At 36.2% G+C, this 20,038-nt stretch overlaps 1 protein-coding gene across 1 annotated transcript in view; it reads left to right on the top strand.

The window, feature by feature from the left end:
- The window catches only part of LOC149182936 (Quinone reductase family protein), a 52,156-nt gene extending 36,749 nt beyond the window's left edge, over window positions 1-15,407 (top strand). The window contains exon 3 of the mRNA XM_089417017.1: window positions 14,875-15,407. Coding sequence (XP_089273143.1) covers window positions 14,875-15,103 — 229 coding nt within the window. The 3' untranslated portion in view covers window positions 15,104-15,407. The remainder of the gene's footprint in view (window positions 1-14,874) is intronic.
- The last annotated feature ends 4,631 nt before the right edge of the window (window positions 15,408-20,038 follow it).

Below are 20,038 nucleotides of genomic sequence, written 5' to 3'. Positions count from 1 at the left end.
ATTGAAGCCTATGGCCCTAGTATGATATGCAATTCATGGTAATGTTTAAGTAAAAGTGACATTCTCCTTTTTTCTTTCATTTTCATCCTTTTACTTAAATTTTTAACATTACCATGAAATGACTTCGCATGTTTGAGAGTGGTTCCGACCTCATTGGATTTTATATGGAGAAAGTAGAATTTTAGATCTCTCTCAAAATTCAGCAGACTTATCAGTGTTTTAGGATTTCAGGATTGGGGGGATTGTAATGTTTCCACTGGATTTGGTCATGTACTAGGTATGGAACTATTATTTAATCAAAAGTACCAAGCCTTCTATTTACCTTGATGTTAGTGACATTGGTTGTCGAATTCCTCTATCATGACCCTACTAAAAGTTTAGCCATCACTCAAACAAAATCTTGACTTGACATGCTATGTTTTTTCTATCGTATGTTAATGCTTAGAAGGTGATATTAATGACAAAGATCCCAAGATAGGCAATGATTTTGATGATATGCAGGTATTTGTTGTAGCACAAGTCACCTGACATGGGGACACGAGACACGAAGGACACGGGGATTTGAGTGTCAGACATGGACACGTTGACCCCCCGGAACAGGACATGTTATATATATATATATATAGTTAAATATTTCTTACACAAATTCTCATTCATGATACAAATTCATTGATTTAAACATAAATCTTCATCTATATGTAAGTTTTACAAAATTAACATTATGCATACAAATACAATTGTGACATAAATGATAAATGATAATACATATTCAATTCATCAATGATCCAATAGGAGAAAGACAAGATACTGTAGTTTTCACATTAAGTCATCAAAATCAAAATGTGTTACATAGGTAGTACAATGCCAATGGCAAATAGAAATAGCAAATACAAAACAACTACAAGTCTACAAGCCTCAAGGCAGTAGGTAGCTCATGTGTCATCAATCCTCATCATCAAAATCAGCATCACTGTACTCATCATCATGGTGATCACTTCTCTCCTTTGCTGCATCCTCCTCTGTATCGAAAGTCATCTCTGCATCTGCTGGTGTGGAGGGTGACCCCTCTATAATATCACCATCATCAAATGATAGATTGGTGTACTCCTTGTAGATAGAGAGGGCATTTATATGATTTTGTACAAAGTTGCGGATATGTCGTGCATCCTCAATAGTGCTTCCAATCCAAAGCACATCAGAAGCAATAGATTTAAGTGCTAAATTCAAAGAATGGAAAATGCAAGGTGTCCAAGATTCTTATGGATATTTAGCTTTCACAATCATGCCAACAACTTTGCAAACAGATGCATTATCTGTAATGATTTGCACACAAGAATCAACACCTAAATCTTCAATAACTTTAATAAACAACTCACCTATATATTGTGCATCCTTGTATTGTCCAAGTGCATCAACTGATTTCAAGAAAACTAGACCATTCAAGGAAGACACCAAGAATTTGATGAGTGTATGTCGTGCTGGATCTGCCCATCTATCAGAAACAATGCTAACCCTAGATGTTGGCCACGCTGATTTAATAGGCTCAAGAATTTTGGCCAACTCTTTTTTTGCCTCCATCAATAATGTGGTTCTAAGCTTCTCTGACCCAGGAGGCACATACCCTGATGGAGTCCCTTGAGTTAGAGCTCGACACATCTTAATAAATAGAGGTGAGTGTGCAAGATTAAAGGATATGAAGTTCTGATAGAAAAGAGGCAATGGTGAAATCAAGATCTTTCCGTTTCTCTTTCTGAAAATTTTTGTCCATTGGACCAAGTGCAATTGCCTTTATTTTTGCTACTTGTCCCCCACCAAAACCCTCAAATGGGAAATTGTCGCTGCTTTTCCTCAAGAATAGAAGGGGGTCATCATTCTTGTTTTTTTTTAGATTTTGCAGCCACATTTTCCATACCAACATTGGCCTCTCTTTCCATTTCTTTCCTCTTTGCTAAAGACACCTTTGTACAAGTTGCAATTCCACAACTTGGTAAAGCCAACAAATGAGCTTTCACACGGAAATATGTGCTCATGAAATTATTGTTGCAATAGCTGCATTTCCAAGCAACATTGCCTCCTCCCTTCATCTTGCTGCCTGGCCCTTGCTCTCTTGTGACATATTTCCACAAGGGATATTTGTTATCTTGAGGCTACTGTCTTCCCTCAACATTTGAAGCTGTTGTTGCAGCCCCACTTGCAATAGAGGGAACACTTGCAACATACCCTGATGAAATTGAAACAGGAGGGGCATATCCAATGGGGACATTTTTCCCTTCCTTTGCCCCTTCCCTACTGCCCTTTGAGGCATGAATGCTGTAAAAGAATTTAAAAAAATGCACAAATTTGTAAAAGAAATGCACATGAAAAGTTCAATAATAAAAATGCAAAAAAAATATAGAGAAAATGCACTTACGTGTTGCTTGAATCTCCTTGAAAATGCTCCCACACCCTTTTCTCTTTGCTCTCACACACCCACAACAAATCCACAACCAAGGGGAAAGATAAATGTGGAAATAGAATGGCGAAATCGGCCTTTTAACACGCGTGGAAGTCACTTTTTTCGGGATTTGTGTCACGGAATTGGAACACGATCACAAGGACACGAATTCGACTGAATCGTGTCCGATTCGCCCGATTCGGGACACAAGAGGGCAGGGGGACGAATTCGGTTTCATAGGTTGTAGCATGATTTTTTTGGATGCTAGAGACCATCTAGAGCCTATTTGTTGATGTATTTTTGGTTTAGAGATGGATTGCACTCGATGCTATTTTGGTTATGTGCACACTTACATGCTATATAAATGAGAACTTGTAATTTGTGGATCTGTGGTTGATGAAGATTATAACTACTAGATGAATGATGTTATATGGTTTAATCCATGTCTTTATGTTTTTTATCACAAATTCATCATTCTACATGTTTTTGTTGACATATATGCAAATATATATTACATAAAATTCGCTCCCAAAATCGCTCGGACTTGGGAGATTTTGAAAATGTTGCTCCCCGCTCCCACTCCCAAGCAACCTTGGTTAGTTACAGTCCCATTCTAGCAATAGTAATGTTACCTTTGTGAGAGCAGTTTTACACTATTCTTAGCAGCAAACATAGAAGGGACATCATGAGGAGTTACACTCTATTTTTGATACATGGAGAGTGCATTAAACCTGCTAGTTACACACTTGTAGGAGGACGTTACATCAATGGGAGTTACACCCATTCATAGTGTGAGGGTGCTGCCATTCCTGAACCATTTAATGTTGATGCATGTAGACCAGCAAGAGAAGATTCCCTTAGAGCTATTCATGCTATTCTTGGGGTGTGTAAGAGGACATTTAATACAAGAATTTAATACCTATTCTAAGAGGATGCAGCAATTGAAATACTCATCATGAGGGGAGTTACATTTGCTTGGGAAAGCATGCCCTATAGGTGGAACCTATAGTTATGCTTTGCTATTTTAAGCTTTCTCATTTCTGAGAAAAGATTGATGGTAATCTCTTTGTTCATTTTATAAGAGCTGGAGGAAAGTGAGAGTTAAGCGTTGATTGGTTATTCTGGAGTCTTTCATTTTTTCTTCTCTCTCATTCTTGTTATTACCTTGGAGAATTTGCAGATGCGTAGGAGAGTGCTTTTGTATGAGTTGCAAGAGATGAATTGAGGATCTGCTAGCTTGTGAATATACTTTTAGTGTCGGTGATGCAAAGGATTTCTTTTGGCTATCAAAATTACTTTTTTATGTGGAGTGTGGGTTAACATGTTGATAATGCTTGTTCCTTTCTATTCATTGTGACACTAATTTCAATTGCAAGATAACATTTAACAGATCTATGTTGCAGATCTTCTTCACCTCTTCCTCTATTTTCCTAATTGGTTAAGGCAGTGGTCACCCTTTACTTAAAGTTAGTTTTTTAGGGATACCCCCTTTAGGTTGAGCGAGGCTGACGGTGGACTAGTTTCCATTGTGATACCTGAGATTTCTTTGTTGACTGTGGCAAGTCACCATAGACGATTTTAAGTGCTAACATTCTTAGTGCCATTGCCTGAGAGCTCTATCCAGCCTTGCTATGAGAGTAGCTTGAGGTTACAGGACAAATGAGTGAGCAAGAGTAACTTTTGAAGACTTTTCAAAGATATCTTGTAAAGCAGTACTCATGTTGCAGAAGATATCTTTGATGAAGGAGGCTATGCAGCTTATGTTTGATAAAATGGGAGAGGTTGAAAGAGGTTAGCAGTGTGAGGATTTGAAAGAGATTAGCCACCACTATTACCTTAGTGGCCTTTCTCCTATGGTTCTGTGGTTGGATGTTCTGCCCACAAGGGAGGCTTCCTTGGCATGTCTTAGAGGATAAATGACTACCTAGAAATGTCTTCAATAGAGGGTTCAAGCGTGATAAGAATCTAATGATTATGGAAGAAGATACTGGCAAAGTCTTGAAGGCCAATATAAAAGTTACAAATATTCAAGTATGCTTTCTACCAACCCCAATAAATTGAAGAAAAATTGTTACAAGCTAGGTTTTTTAATGGTATGCAGGTTTACAACTTGCAATAGAATATAACACCAAATAAATAATGTCTAAATGATAGGACAACAAAGGATTAAAGGCTATTGAAGAGGTAAGCAAGCGATAGGTCAAATTTATGTTTTTATTGGCTGAAAATGCATGTACCATTGACAAATATCTAGATGGAAACCCTATTTTTTGATGAAAATTGTAACTAGGTTCGGTCTTCATAAATGTATTTGAGTCACAATGAAATGTATTTATCAAAAGAATGAAGAAGATATTATTATTATTATTATTATGACTTATTAAAGCATGGGTTTCATGCTTGGGTCATCATGTTTTAGGTTAAAGTCCCCATTGAGGACTTCTAGGATTTATTTTGAGTCATTAGAACCATTGTCCATTTAAAGAGACCCTTCTTGCGCTTTTGAATCATGTAAAAGAATTAATATTGAGTCAAATAGGCTATTTGTCCCCTCCACACCAAGTTGGCCTCAAATTGGGTAATTCGATCTCACCAGAAGCCTATATATTGAGTAGTTTGAAATCATTTGGAGCAATTTCACTTCTCTCAAGCAAGTTCGATATCCAGAAGAAAGAGGTGGAAAAGTGCGAAGTAAGGAAGGAAGTCAAAAGGAGTGCAAAATTGGAGAAAGAAGAAAAAGAAGAAAATCGAAATTTTGGGCCGTCTCTCTCTCTCTTAGATGGATTCCTCTAGGAGATCGAAGTCTCTCTTATCAAGTCGAAGTTGCTATTGCTGCTGCTGGGTCAAAGTTGCTACTGCAAGTTGTTGCTACTAGGTCGATGTTGCTATTGAAGGGTTATCATCTGCAAGAAGGAAGAAAGGGTTGACTTGGTGTGGAGGAAGTTTGGGTCTAGGTCAAGAGTCTTGGATTATCTCAAAGAAGTTATTAAGGAAGAGTAGTTGATTGGGTTTTCCCCTAGATAGGGGTTTTGGCCTGGCTATCCGCCTATATCTGGTGTCTTTGTGCTATTGATTTGGTAATTGCTTGTTGAACTAAAAGATAAAAGAAGAACATAAAGATAAAATAATCACAAGTAATTATCTATATAAGAAAATCTATCTACCTTTGTTATTTTCAAACATTTTTTTGGGGGTAAAACATGCAATTGATGCTAGATTTTTCTTTTTTATATTTATTAAATGCAATTCCTCCCAATGGAACAATAACCTATAAATGTAAAATTGCTATAAAATGTAGATTTAGACCAAACCCTAACCCTAGTTACCAAGAAATAAGGAAGAGAGAAATTTAAAAAGTTATTCCACAACTTGACTAGTGCTTGTATTCAATTGGGGAATGGAATCAGTTAGGGTGAGGTCAATGATAAGACTTGGATATAGAGGGTGGAAGCCTAATTTGCTCCTCTTAGAAACCCTAGTGACTTCTTTCATAAGATATTTAAAGTCAAATGACACATGACAACAAACTCCTTTGATGGATTCTTGGATGACAAATTTTATAAAAGATATTGCACTTTTTAATATGGCACAAGAACCCTAATTTCATAAAATCACATTCAAAATGGAAGAAGATAGTGTTAAAATTACACAATGCAACCAAGATTCACTTCATCAATCCATAAGATAATCTCTTTATGAAAAAATATCCTCCTCAAGACAATTCACATAACTATTCATCCATTGCATTCAAGGGAAAAAGAGAAAAGAGTTAGTGCACACTCACTCAAGAGAAGAGAGATGAGTGTGTGATGATGGTCCAATGAGAATGACTTCCCTCAATTTATGTGACGGAAACCAAGTCCTTTTTCATTAATTCACAATGAAGAAGCCCTAAAAGTTTGCTTGAAGCATTCAACTAGGCTAATAGGTCACAAGTCGACCTAAAGATAACTTTACAGATGATAAATCTTAATAAAAATGAAATAAATCCTCCATGAGTGTGGGAGGAAAAGCTCTCCAATGTGATGTCATCCTCCAAAAATGGGCATCTCCATCAAGCAAGTGACAAGAGGGGTCCAATAGTGTTCCTCACTCCTAGGGACATCATCAAAATGCATGGATACTTCTCCAAGTAACATCTCTTCCACCAAGACGTCATCAACAAGAAGGCACAAGTCACCCTTGTAGGGTATGCATGGATGATGTAGCAGCCTTAGGATCAAGTGTTGTCATCAAAACGAGGTGTGATAGCCCTTCGAAACCATCTCAAGTGGTCTTCATCATCATTTGGGCTCTGGAACAAGGCAACATCCATCAAGCAAGTTCAAGGCTAGCAAATGAGCATCGTGTGGTCCATCTAGGCACATCATCAATCAAGCCAATGCTTTTGCTTCATGGCTCAACATTTCAACATTTGGAGATGTAACAAGGGCCACATGTGGAGGCTCCTCAAATCCCAATGCTCATATGAGGGAAACGTTGGGCCTGCAGTGTCATATGTGCTCTCAAAACTAGGCTAGGCGTCCTATCTATTGTGTTGGAAAGGTGTTAATCCATCCCTCAAGGGATCTCTGCTACATGTGTTATCAACTACTTGAAACAAGGCTTGAGATCGAGTGAGATCAACATCATTAGGGACAAAAACCATTTAAGTATCATAGTGGATCATATTCAATTTATGAGCACAAAAATACTTACCACAAAACCTTGCCTTCAAATGTCTTTCTAGCTCATGATTTGTAAGCAAGTTACCACACTTATGTTAGGGATAATTATGCAATTAGCACATAGGTGCTTTCAGCCCCTATGGGGAAGGACATTTTATAGGTAGGTTCATCAATCTATAGATGCATGTGATAACTGTGGTCATGGAATGGGAAATACTTCAAGGAATATGGCCATAGCCATGGTACCAACTGAAGGAGGTCCAACATTTTGAGTATAATGATGATAAGAGGGAACAATCGTGGAGGCATGAATTACCCTCTTTCCTTGGTCTGCTCTTTCCACCCTTCTGGTGCACTTTTTACTTCAATGATCTGTCTTTCTTTCTTGCATAACTTAGGTGACGTAGCTTTCTTTATGCTTTTCCAATACCCCTTAAGGATGTAGCAATTTGTTTCTCATCGGTGTTTGGACTTTCATAAGTATCTTTATTTAGATAGAGCATGGAATGCTTAGGAAATGGGTGATGGCCAATGAGGGGGGTAGAGCTCATGCACGGATTTTTTCCACGTGCTTATTCAATGCCCCATCCATCTTTGCATTTTTCATTTTCTCTCTTCATATGCTTTTCTTTTTCATTTTTATTTTTTTATTTTTTTATTTGTGGCTTCATATGATTTTATCTTTTTTTTTTCAGTTGAGTTCTTACAAAAGATTCTTTGCCTTTGATGACATCAACAAAAGAGTTTCTAGGGTCATGTCATACAAGTTGTTTAGTTGTTTAGTTGCCCAAGAATGTGAAATGGATTTCTATTGCAATTGTTGAGTTTGTGGAGCTTGTGTATGAATCCAAAGTGAGAAATTGCAGACATGATTTTGGCCCTTTGAAGAATTTCTTGTGTAATAAGAATTGTATCAAGGTTATTAGCCCAATTGATTAAATAAAGGATTATGGAGTTCTTACTAATTGTAGTGTTATATTTTTTTATTGTGTTTGGATTTGTGTACTTGCTATCCAATTTGATGAGAGTAGGTTGATTGTTGCGTGAAAAGATAGTGCTAGTTAGAGATATTGGGTAGTCTTGTGAGAGAGTGTTGAGAGTGAAGTTTGGAAGAGAAAGTTGTAGAGAGGAGGTTGCATTGAAATTGTAGTATGTTTGGAAGAGTTCTTTGATTTGGAAGAGGTTGAGGGAGATCTAATTGATAGAAAAGTGGTGGAAAGTTGAGAGTGATGTCCATGAGATTGGATGTCATTGGAGCATTCCAAAAAAGAGGAGCTATGACATAATTAGTTTATGAGAGTGAAGATGAAGGGAAACAAGAAACCATAAGAGAAGAGTTAGAAGAAGAATGTGCAAAGGATGACAAGGGATATTACCCCGTATATTCACGTGAGTGGTAAATGTAGTGTTATATAGGTTGATGGGGTCATTCTAGCCTTAAAAAGTTTGGAATGTTGGCGGCGGTTGCTTTAGGGTTGTATCTTTTTCCTCATAGATCTTTATTATGGTTGTCCCTTAGTCACATCCTAGTCACTTTCACCTAGTGTTCCATGCTAGTCCTCTAAACGGTGGTGCATTTACCTAGTTCCATTCATATTCATGTCATTTCCATGGCTTCACCTAGGCAATATATCTTATGCAAGCATGTTGCTACTTTTGCCTAGGTGAAATCCACTTTCCACATATTAACATTTCACCAAAGTAAAATTCACTTTCATACCAACATATCACTTCACAACATTTCCTAGAGGCTCATGATACTTTTTGCCTATCATTACCGAAGTTCTAAACCATATTTATTCTTAAAATTTCATATTTCCATATTTTCCACTATGCGCACACAACTAACCGGTTCAAAGATATTTTAATTAAAATTTAAAATACTAAACTCCAGGTTGAGTGCCTAATATTGGCCCATTAGTATTTTATTATTCTAATCCTTTATTGAGGTCTTTAACCCTAAGTTTTACTTGCTAGTTGGTCACTAGGGGTTATAACTTAATGTCCATGTTGTCCACATGAGGTCAGGCACTCCCTATTTGGCATGTATGTTGATGTAAGACACGTGACAAAAAGCCAATTCTCCCTGCCTCAACTTAGCCTTATTCACGCGTGCTAAAACTCATTCATGCTTTATTCTTATCTATTAGAATTTAGAATGAGGTTTCAGGAGTTAGTTAACCTTGAGTTGACTAAGGAAGACTAATAATACCCATGTTCCCTAGGGTTTTGACGTTTCATCTCATTAGTCCACCTCATCCACTCATGCACACCTCTCGATGGTGCGCTCTGCTAAGAGGATATGTCCACTTCTTGCATAACCCTGCTTACACCTTGCACACATGTGAAGAGACTAGTGATGGTTTGACTTGGTCAAACAACACTTATATGTACAAATTTTGAGTAGATATCATGGATTTGATGAAGACTGATTTTCACAAGTGTTAATGAAGCCCCTTCTAGGGTGAGAATTTATGTTAGATAGGGATAGTAAATTTCTTTGACATTTGTGGGACCTTCTGGAAGAAGATGGGTACTAAACTGCATTTTAGTTCAACATACCAACCCATAGAAAATTGGGCAAACTGAGGTTGTGAACATGAAATTAGGTGTTCAGTTGAGATGTTTGGTTGGACAAAGCCATGGGCAGTGCTTTATGGTGTTGATGCAGGATGAATTCGCACATAATAATTCAGTGAACTTGTCTACATGTAAGGCACCATTTCCAATAATTTATACTGTGAAATTTCCTCAATGCTTTGATACCATCTTGAGAATTTCTAAAAAAACAGTGATTAATGCCAAACAGAAATTTGACCTCTTTCGCAGAGATTTCTTGGATCATAATGCTTTGAAATTTTCATCCCTAGTGCTGTTATGAAATATAGTCAAAACAGCAGTGGCAGTGGACAAAATTTCAGTACTTAACAACCCTAGTCATCAAGGCAATCCAAGAGAAAAGACTCCAAACTTTTCTGATAAGTTTCAGCCATCTAGGCAATCTTATATTGTGACGTGTAAACCAGATCTGAATATACTCATTTACAGCAGTAAATACAGTAACAAAGCAACCCTACCTATCTTCAATTATATTGTTAAATCACTTAACATAATCATCCTAAACTCATCTCAAATCAACAAGTCATATAGCTGGAAATCACAAACCATGAAGAATGTAGATGGCTGAAAATCAAATCCACAACTTACACAAGTCCTGAATTGCTGAAAACCTCAGTAATATGGATAAGATGTTCCTGTACATACCATAGTCTTATCACATGGCTATGACAATGTACCAGCTTTCCAAAACCCTAACTGGGAAAGCCAAGAAAATCCTAGCTCAACCAAGGAGATTGAACAGGCATGAATCGCTCAAGCAAATCCTCCACGACAAGATATCTCCTCTTCTTCAGTTTTCCAAGTACAACATAGGATTTCATTACAAAATCCTAATATGCATAAGATGTTTATGTACATGCCATAATCTTATCACAGGATTAGTATAATATACTATCTCTTCAAAACCCTAGCGAGGGAAAGCCAAGAAAACCCTAGCTCAACCAAGGAGATTGAACAAGCATGAGTCACTCCTTCACAACAAGATGTCTCCTCTTCTTCAGTTCTCCAAGTACAACGTAAGGTTTCATCACAAAACCCTAATCTCCAAATCTCTAATAGATGAGCCCGAACACTAGACATCAAGATGCTCCTATGCGATCAAGAAACCCTAGCGACGCTAAGAGAGAGAGAGAGAAGATTAGTGTGCTTTACTTTGATAACATCTCTAACACAAGTGTGGAAAGTATAAATGAGCTATGTTATTATGTTGTGAAAGGACTCTCTCTCTCTCTCTCTATATATATATATATATATATATATATATATATATATGAGAGCTAAGGGAGGCCAACAATACATGTGTCAGTCAATACCTTTACAAGCACCCTAAAATAATCACTTGTAGGCTTGCATATTTGGAGGTCTACTCCAAAAGTACACATGTCAAGGTTCGAGGTGATGTAGTTCACAAGCAAGGCTCCATATATAATGGTGTTCCACAAGGTGTATCTAATGCTCTTCCACTACAAGCCTTTAATGGCTTCATCAATCTTCCTACGCCATGTAATCTAGTGGGTCCACTCCCCTTGCATGAGCACTATTGCAACTTATGCATCCCCAAGCTACCATGTGTTACCTAGGGCTAGATGCTCTCCTCCAACATGCAAATGCTCCTTCTAAGTAGGATGTTCTCCAGGCAAGCAACCCTCTTCATGTGGGCATCATGAATGATGCCACCCAAGTTGTCAAGAGAACTCCAATTCCCTAGGGAAGAATGCCAAGCAAGCACCCAATTGAGGTCAGACAACTATTGAGTAAACCATCTCCATTGTGCCAATCCAACACAAACCATCTCCAATGTGGAAATCCAACATGGACCATGTAGGGTTGATCATACAGTACCCTAAATCTCATGAAGTAGCCCCAAACATGGTGTAAGCACTTTTGGAGTAACCCAAAAGCTAACATATAGGAGATCAACAAAGGGAGTGATACAGCAGTAATGAAGGAATGTGCTACACCATGGGATCCCAACTGCAAGTGCACACAGGTGGCAGGAACACTGCAGTGGGAATGGGTGAGCTTGGGACTGAGCTAGGGTTTCAAAAATTGCCTCTGGTATTCACTTCCCAAGTTCAGGGAAGAGACACACAGTAAACAGAGAAGAGGATGGTGAGTTCAGGTCCCAGGATAGTGCGATAACTGAGGTGCTGAAAACTGCACAGAAATTTCCACTGAAAGATATGCTTTCCAGTCATGGGCTGAAAACTTCTGAAATGAATTTCACTAGAGTTTCATGATGCTGCCATCTTACTGGAGAATACTTGTGGAGGGTATGCGCTTCGACAGAAAATGCAATCTGAGGAGGGTGAGAATCTGTTGTACAGATGGTGCTGAAATGCTAAAAAAATGGGCTTATAAACATTGCAAACACAGGTGGCAAGAACGCTGCAGAAAAAATGGTTGAGCTTGGGGCCAAGCTAGGGTTCTACGAACTGCTTCTGGAATTCACTTCATTAACTCAGGTAAAATAAACACAGTAATTAGAGAAAAGGATGGTGAGTTCAGGCTTGTGGGAGGGCCAAGCTGCTGAAAACTGCACAGAATTTGCACCAAAAGATTTGCTTTCGTGCTGTCAGCTGAAAACAAATGTGAAGTATTTCACTGGAGTTTCTTTAGGCTACATGCCTCAAGAAAGTCATTGAGGCTACATGCCTCAACAGAAAATGTGATCTGCGGGTGGTACCAAAGGTTGCAAAAACCATGCAGCATGAACATGCCTATATCAACAAAAAGCATGTAGAAAATTCAGAGTTTCTTACTATGCCTGAGCATTCTGCAGTATATTACAAGATCCTTCTTAGGAGACTCACCCAATGTATGGAAGCAATAAAAACATCTCCGTCTTCATGCCTCAAAAATATTTGCTCAGAAGTTGAAGACCAGTAGAAGACTGGTGATAACATAATTTTTTTATTAATGCATGTTGTACCAACAGTAAACAAAATCACCAATGCATCATCTGCACAATCCATAATCATTCACTCACAAAACATGATAGGTCACCTGCTCTGATACCATGTTGAAGTTAAGGTATACAAAATGATTGAATATTAGTAAAACCCCAGTAAAATATAATCACATAAACAAAGATAATTGCATAACCTATTAGATATGTATGGGTATGTAGGACCCTGAGGATATGATTGATAAGCTTAAATGACGAACTTTCTTGGTCTTACTTGATAATACAAATGATGTTTGGACCTCGTAAAAATAGGATTTAGGGTAGCTTAGACGTAGACACTGAACCTAGGCTTGGGACCATTAGTTCAACCCCTTCCTCCATAACATCACCCATGTGACCATAGGCTGACCACTAAGGTGTATAAACATAATCCATTAGGATGACAAGGTGCCCCTGAACAGGTTGCTTCACCAATACGATTAGCCAACATCTTGCTAGCAAAATGTATCCCCAATAAGGTGTATTTATTATATATTACTCCAAACTAAACATCATGATGTGTATGTCTTAAATATAAAGTTATCATTCTAAGTACATTTTTGAGGGTAGTTTTGATACAATCCTTACTGCCTTTCATCTATGGAAGTGGTTGCAACCCCCCTCGAATCCACTCCCGAAGCACGCTCCGAGCGGGAGCGCAATGGGAGAATGTTACTTTTACTTAAATCTTTAATATTACCATGAAATGACTTAGGAAGTTTGAGAGTGGTTGCAACCTCATTGGATTTCATACGGAGAAGGTAGAATTTTAAATCTCACTCAAAATCCAATAGACGTATTAGTTTTTCAGGATTTCAGGATTGAGGGGATTGCAATGTTTCCATTTGATTTTGTCATGTAGTAGAGTATGAAACTCGTATTTAATCAAGAGCACCAAGCCCTCTATGTACATTGATGTTAGTGACATTGGTTGTCGAACTCCTCTATCATGACCCTACTAAAAATGTACCCATCACTCAAACAAATTCTTGACTTGACATGCTACATTTTTTCTATCTTATGTTGATGCTTAGAGGGTGATATTAATGACAAAGATCCCAAGATAGGCAATGGTTTTGATGATATGTAGGTATTTGTTGGAGCATGATTTTTTTGGATGCTAGAGGCCATCTAGAGCCCATTTGTTGATGTATTTTCGTTTCAGAGATGGATTGTACTCGACACTATTTTGGTTATGCACACCCTTACATGCTATATAAAACTTGTAATTTGTGGACCTGTGGTTGAAGATTATAACTACTAGATGAATGATGTTATATGGTTTAATCCATTTTTTTAGGTTTTTAATCACTAGTTCATCACTCTACATGCTTTTGTTGACCTATATGCATCAAAATATATAAAAATATATACTATATAAAATTCGCTCCCAAAATCACTCCCGACCCAGGAACTTTTGAAAATATTGCTCCCTGCTCCCGCTTCCGCTCCTGCTCCCAAGCAGCCATGGGGCCAACATTTCTCATGCATCCAAATTTTAATATCTAAAGTAGCAAGCTGGAAAGTTACAGTGCATGATTCTTTGTTTCATATTTATATTCTAAATAATTATTTTCTAGATCTTTTGGTTCTAGTTAAGTCTTTCCTCTTATATACTCAACTTTTGAAGCAGGATTTGAACGAGCCTCATTTTGCATTACTTGAAAAGGGTCTCGTAGACTATTTTAGAACCGGTTTAAACAATCTATATATGTATAGAGCCCATCTTCTATAGATGCAATGCACAGTGAAACTGAATTTGTTTTTTTGAACATCAAGCATAAATAGTACTCAAGCAATAATCCTGTATTCTTCTTTTTGGCCTATCTCAAGAACCAACGGCTAAAACTGAATTCCTTAATCTCCCTAACTTTAATTATGATCTCTTGGATATTTGAGGAGAGTCAAAGTTGCCTTTGGAATCTTTAGGCACTGACAGAATATGATTTGTAACATAGTAAAGAAAAATGGATGTGAACCGAAGCATTGGGCATTCAAATCGTTCTTATCTGTACATTTATGGCATTGATTCTTAACCTTGCTTTGCCAGCTACATTAGATAAAGAATAAGTCCAGTTTGACATGACTCTTCTTTCTTCTGTTCCAAATATTCCACACTAGAGTTATTTCTAAGTTTTTTATTTCATCATTTCTTCCATCCCTTCAAGTTACTCGATGCTGATTTGATGTTATTTTACTTTATGCAGTTGGACTGCTATTACTCAGTTGTCTCATCATGGAATGCTATTTGTTCCAATTGGCTATACTTTTGGGGCCGGAATGTTTAAAATGGATGAAATTCGTGGTGGTTCACCATATGGTGCAGGGGTTTATGCAGGTGATGGCACAAGACAAGCAAGTAGCGTGGAGCTTGCTCTTGCAGAGCATCAGGGGAAGTACATGGCTGCAATAGTCAAAAGACTTGTTAAAGCTTGATTCTTTTCTATGGGCTAGAAAAGGAACTGATTTTTTTATGGACTCTGCTTTAAATCTCTTTGAAGTTAGCATATTCATCTAAAAGTGGTGTGTTCTTTATGATAGGATCTCTTTCTATCATCTGTTGCAGTGTGTCTCATATATTGCTTTTTGAGAGTAGTTTTTATTTCATAGATTTTTATGTCAGGCATTATTTATGAAGTTTACCACCTTTGTTATTCCAGCCTATTTGTCATCGATTAAGTGTATATTGTTTACATTCAATATTGTAATAAAATCTCTCCCGCTCTCTCTTATGATTTCACTTACATGTATCAGAATCATTGCATCGACACAGCCTTTTTCATTTACACAATAGATTGTGCTGTACCAGAGACTGACAAATGAATTCACATGTACCTTTAATTCTTATTGCTTTTCAGTTTGGTATTGAAATAGGCATTTTGATTCTATCCTTTGAAGCATATATCTGTCACATTATATCATCTCTATTAGTATAGAGGTTCTGGAGTTGTATGAGTTCAAAAGGAGATGACTATTGAGTACTGTTTCGGGGTATTTCATAGATCAACTTCCTTCATGAGTATAAGCATTGTTTCTTTCTTGCTCAGCCTTCCCTCCTTTCCTGTGGGATGTGTTGTGTGGGTGCGTATGTGTGAAAACAACAATGTGATATGCCTAATCTTGGAGTAGCTTCTATGACCATAAATTCTCCTCCTCTCCTCTTTCCCTCCCAAGAAGTACTTCTCAATCATTGAAATTTCAGAGTGGAGTGAAGGATTCACCTTTTCCTGTTATGATCCATCGCTTTCTTTCAGAAAGTGATATTTCTTAGCTGAGTCATCGGCCACTGTCATCTCTTATTCATGTGGGCTGCTTGTTGTTAACGTCTTTCTGAAAGTCTTGCATATTAAGGAAGCCTAACCCGCCTTCTTGAAAGTTAACTCATTACTGATTGCTTGGTGGCATAATATGCTTTCTGTATACAGTATGCAAGATAACACAAGGACCTGAATGGAGGTTAGTTAATGAGAACGCAAAGCGTGTATTAGGATCAAAACCAAATGATAAAATCTGATTTGAACTAGGCGAAAACCTTAAACTTACCAAACGTGTGTATTAAAAAATTTATTGCAATGTCTGGCGCCGGGTATATTGAAGGAACAAGTTTCCACTGAAAGATAAATAATAACATATCTTTCCTGATGATTCATGATGCTTGATCTGTTTTGGCAAGAACAAATTTGATCAACTCTAGCCTGATGATAGGAAAATGAGATAGCCTTCTCATAGAAATGGGCTGCTGCCCAACTTGATATGAATCCCATTGTAAGTTACTCTTGAACAAATCAGTTCTCCTATGGGATTAAGCCCATTATTCTAAATAACATAGATGACAATATTTTAGACTGGTGGCTCTTTATAGGTGGGCCTAACTTTGAGTGAATCTTTGATTTGCAAGTTTTCTTCTATAACGACGATGTTGTTAAGAAAAGGTCTAAAATTCTCAGCCTCCAACATCCAAGGGAATCATTGCTATAAATGAGCTTCATCTTTTCAATTAAGTCTGGAATAACTCAACAAGACAACCTGTTTGCGACTTGGAAATCTCGAAAACGGACTTGGGAATAACTCGAAGTCCTAAACAATAACTCGCGGAACGACTCCACATTAGTCTTGACAGTCGATGGAATCACTGTCGAACTTCTTGATCATTGGACTTCCTTTTTTCGGAGACTGATTACCTTGCTTTCAATGTCTTAACGCAAATATTACAGTAAGTTTGAAAATTCATCTATAAAAGGATATAGACGATCGATTTTTATTTCAGTCAATAACCTATAAAAATGGTTGGTACGGGCAAACAATATGCACCCACAACAGAGAGTATTTAGTGTTATAAATATCACACATGTAACATTGCTTTGTTGCAGGTGCATATTGTCTACCCATACCCTGTGTAGCAAACTTTATCAGACTTCTTGACTAATAAAAGAGATGAATTTAATTAAAACATTTTGTTAGGTTTGAGATTTAATTATTTGATAGTATATCCTAAAATATACAACATTAAATCCTCTGCTACTGAGTTAATATTGATAGTGCAAGGTATACACAAGATTTGATTTTGATTTTTAATTTTTTTTCCATATAATTAAACACCTCACTTTTGAACTTGTTTGTAAGGGTAAGATATTGTTTAGGGTTCAACACAGTCCTACAAGATTTGAAACCATTACACCTTTGCACCTGTTTGTAAGGGTTTAGGGTTCAACACGGTCCAACAAGATTTGAAACCATTACAACAATATACTCTATATAAGCTTAATATATCATTTGTGAGAATTAAATGTAAATGGAAACGCTAACAATCATTTTTCTCAACTACTCAAAATAAGCCTAAACAATTTAACCATTGTTTTTTTTTAGTATCCCATGTCCCATAGATGAGACTAATTTTTTTTTATATATCTGTTGTTGAGTGGCACATGTAACATCTTTATGATATACACTCTTCGGACCACTAATAAGCCTATGGCTAGTGTCACGAAGAGCTGGGGTTGTATTTAACCTTTGTGGAAAGCTTTTGTGATATATCGATGGTTTGGTACCCACCAACAGGTCCCTTCTTTATATATATATATATATAGTTTTGTAAAATAAATTTTTGGAAAAGAACCGTATTTTCAATTTTTTAGACTTGTTGATGAAGTGGGATTGATACTAATGGAATAAATCACATCATTAATCATCACCTTTCTGAGTTAAATCACTAGGAATCACTAAGTAGGACTTCCGAAGAGGTCACATATCCCAAGACCCCTTTGGCTCAAGAGTGTTTAGCTGTGGAGTTTTCCCCACAATCAAGCCCACTTAGCTTGCTACCCTATTTGAAAAACCTTAGCATATATTATGCCATATGAACTATTTAGTTAGAGCTCCCTTGACTCTTTTCTTTTAAGCACATAGCTTTAATAGTGCAACATATTGCATCTCATTTTTGGGATTAACTATGTAGAGTAAGCCATTAAACTATGACTATATCCATGAATATTAGTCTCAACTAACCAAATTTCTCATGATTTTGAATAGTCCACATAGCATTCATTGCATCGGGTGATGCTCATAGGGGTGAAAAAGTGGGATTGATATTAGTGAAATAAATCATATAGCATCAATTATCACCTCTAGGAATTGCACCCAGTAACCAAGTTTTCTTGGGAGGTCACCCATCCCCAAGACTCCTCCGGGTCAAGCACGCTTAACTGTGGAGTTTTCCCCATAATCAAATCCACTTAGCATGCTACCCCATTTAATTAGAATTCCCTCCACTCTTCTTTAAACATGGAACTTTCATAGTGCATGAAGCAAATCATTAAACTATGACTATATTTATGAGTATTAGTCTCAACATAATCTAAATTTTATGCATTTTTTTATTTAGATATATAATGTAAATATAAAAAATCATATAATTTAAAAATATAAATTAACATTTGACTTTTATTATTAATTTTTAGTTTAAAAATAACTACAAGATTATTCAATATTAATTTTCTTTAAAATTATATATATTTATTATATATATATATATTTAATATAATAACACAATAAATTTAAAAAAAATCCGAAACAAACTAAATATTAACACCATCTTATTTGCAGATTTGTAGAATTAGCACCCTATCTTATTTTTAGATGGTAAAATTAGCACCTATTCATTTTATTCTCAAATCAATTATTCATGGAAAAAAATAACATTTCTCAAGAAAGCAATCTTAATGTTTATACATCATGTCAAAGATTATTTAACATGTGAGTGATAGGTGATTGATTTTTCTACTCGATAGCTTTGATGCCCTTCGTAGATATCAACATATTTACGATTAAAATAAATCTTTGCATGTAGTATTCATATGCACCATCACATGTTTAATTTTTGTAATGTCTTTCATATTAACTTTACACCTTATGATAAATGTACAAGAAGTCAAGGAAAAACTATTAACATTTTATTTCATTGAAATTTAATACGCTATACATTTTAAATAAGATAATTATTTATTAATTATATATTGGATTTTAGTTTATTATTTGAAATCATTTTAAATTTTAAAGTGTTTTTTTAATAATAAATATATATAAGTTATGGGGTTGGTTTAATTGGTTGAGTGATTATTATTGGTTACAGGTTCAATTTTCTAGATACTCTCGAGGTCAAGCTTCATGGTTGAGTCGACATGAAGTAATCTTTTTTGGTAGATTTGCCTTGTACAATTATTCCATGGACATAGTGGTCCTAGGAAGTGTGTACCATATAGGTTAAAAAAAATGCTTATTGAAATGAAAATAAAAACGGAAAGTGTTTGTCTAATCCTTGAAAGGTGCATTGTAATCAAGCATTGTTGATTCATCCCTTTAATTCAATCAACATAGAGATCTTGTTTTCCATACCGGTAAGCATGCATTAAGACTTTATTTCTATCTAAAATACAATGTCATGTTTTCCATACTGGTAATCAGGCGATAGATTTTATTTCTATCTAAAATATAATGTCGTTCAAATTTAATGATATTTGAGATATGTAAAACAATATTTTATTAAAACACATCAAATTAATAATTGCCATTAAAAAGCACTATACATGAATGGTCTTTTTGAGACAATAATCACCCAAAGCTTATCATTTTTCAAAGATTACCATCATGAACAAATTATCTATCTTTAATTGTTGTGACGTCTAAATTAATTGTTTTGTGAAAATACATTGGTTAAAACCAATCATCTCTCACTTATATGATAGTATCTCAAACATATTTTATTGAAAAAATTTGATTTTATTAAAAATTCCAATAACATTTTATTATGACCAATTTGCAAGAAAAGTAAAGCTTTAGTTGTGGTGTTTATATAGCCCCAAATACATAGCATTT

The sequence above is a fragment of the Pinus tabuliformis genome, chromosome 3_2 (genome assembly GCF_031772625.1).
Source record: "Pinus tabuliformis cultivar Carrire ecotype Pingquan chromosome 3_2, CPIR1, whole genome shotgun sequence".
NCBI classification, from domain to species: domain Eukaryota; kingdom Viridiplantae; phylum Streptophyta; class Pinopsida; order Pinales; family Pinaceae; genus Pinus; species Pinus tabuliformis.
Note: the sequence above shows the minus strand (reverse complement) of the source record. Positions and strands in the feature narration are given on the sequence as shown.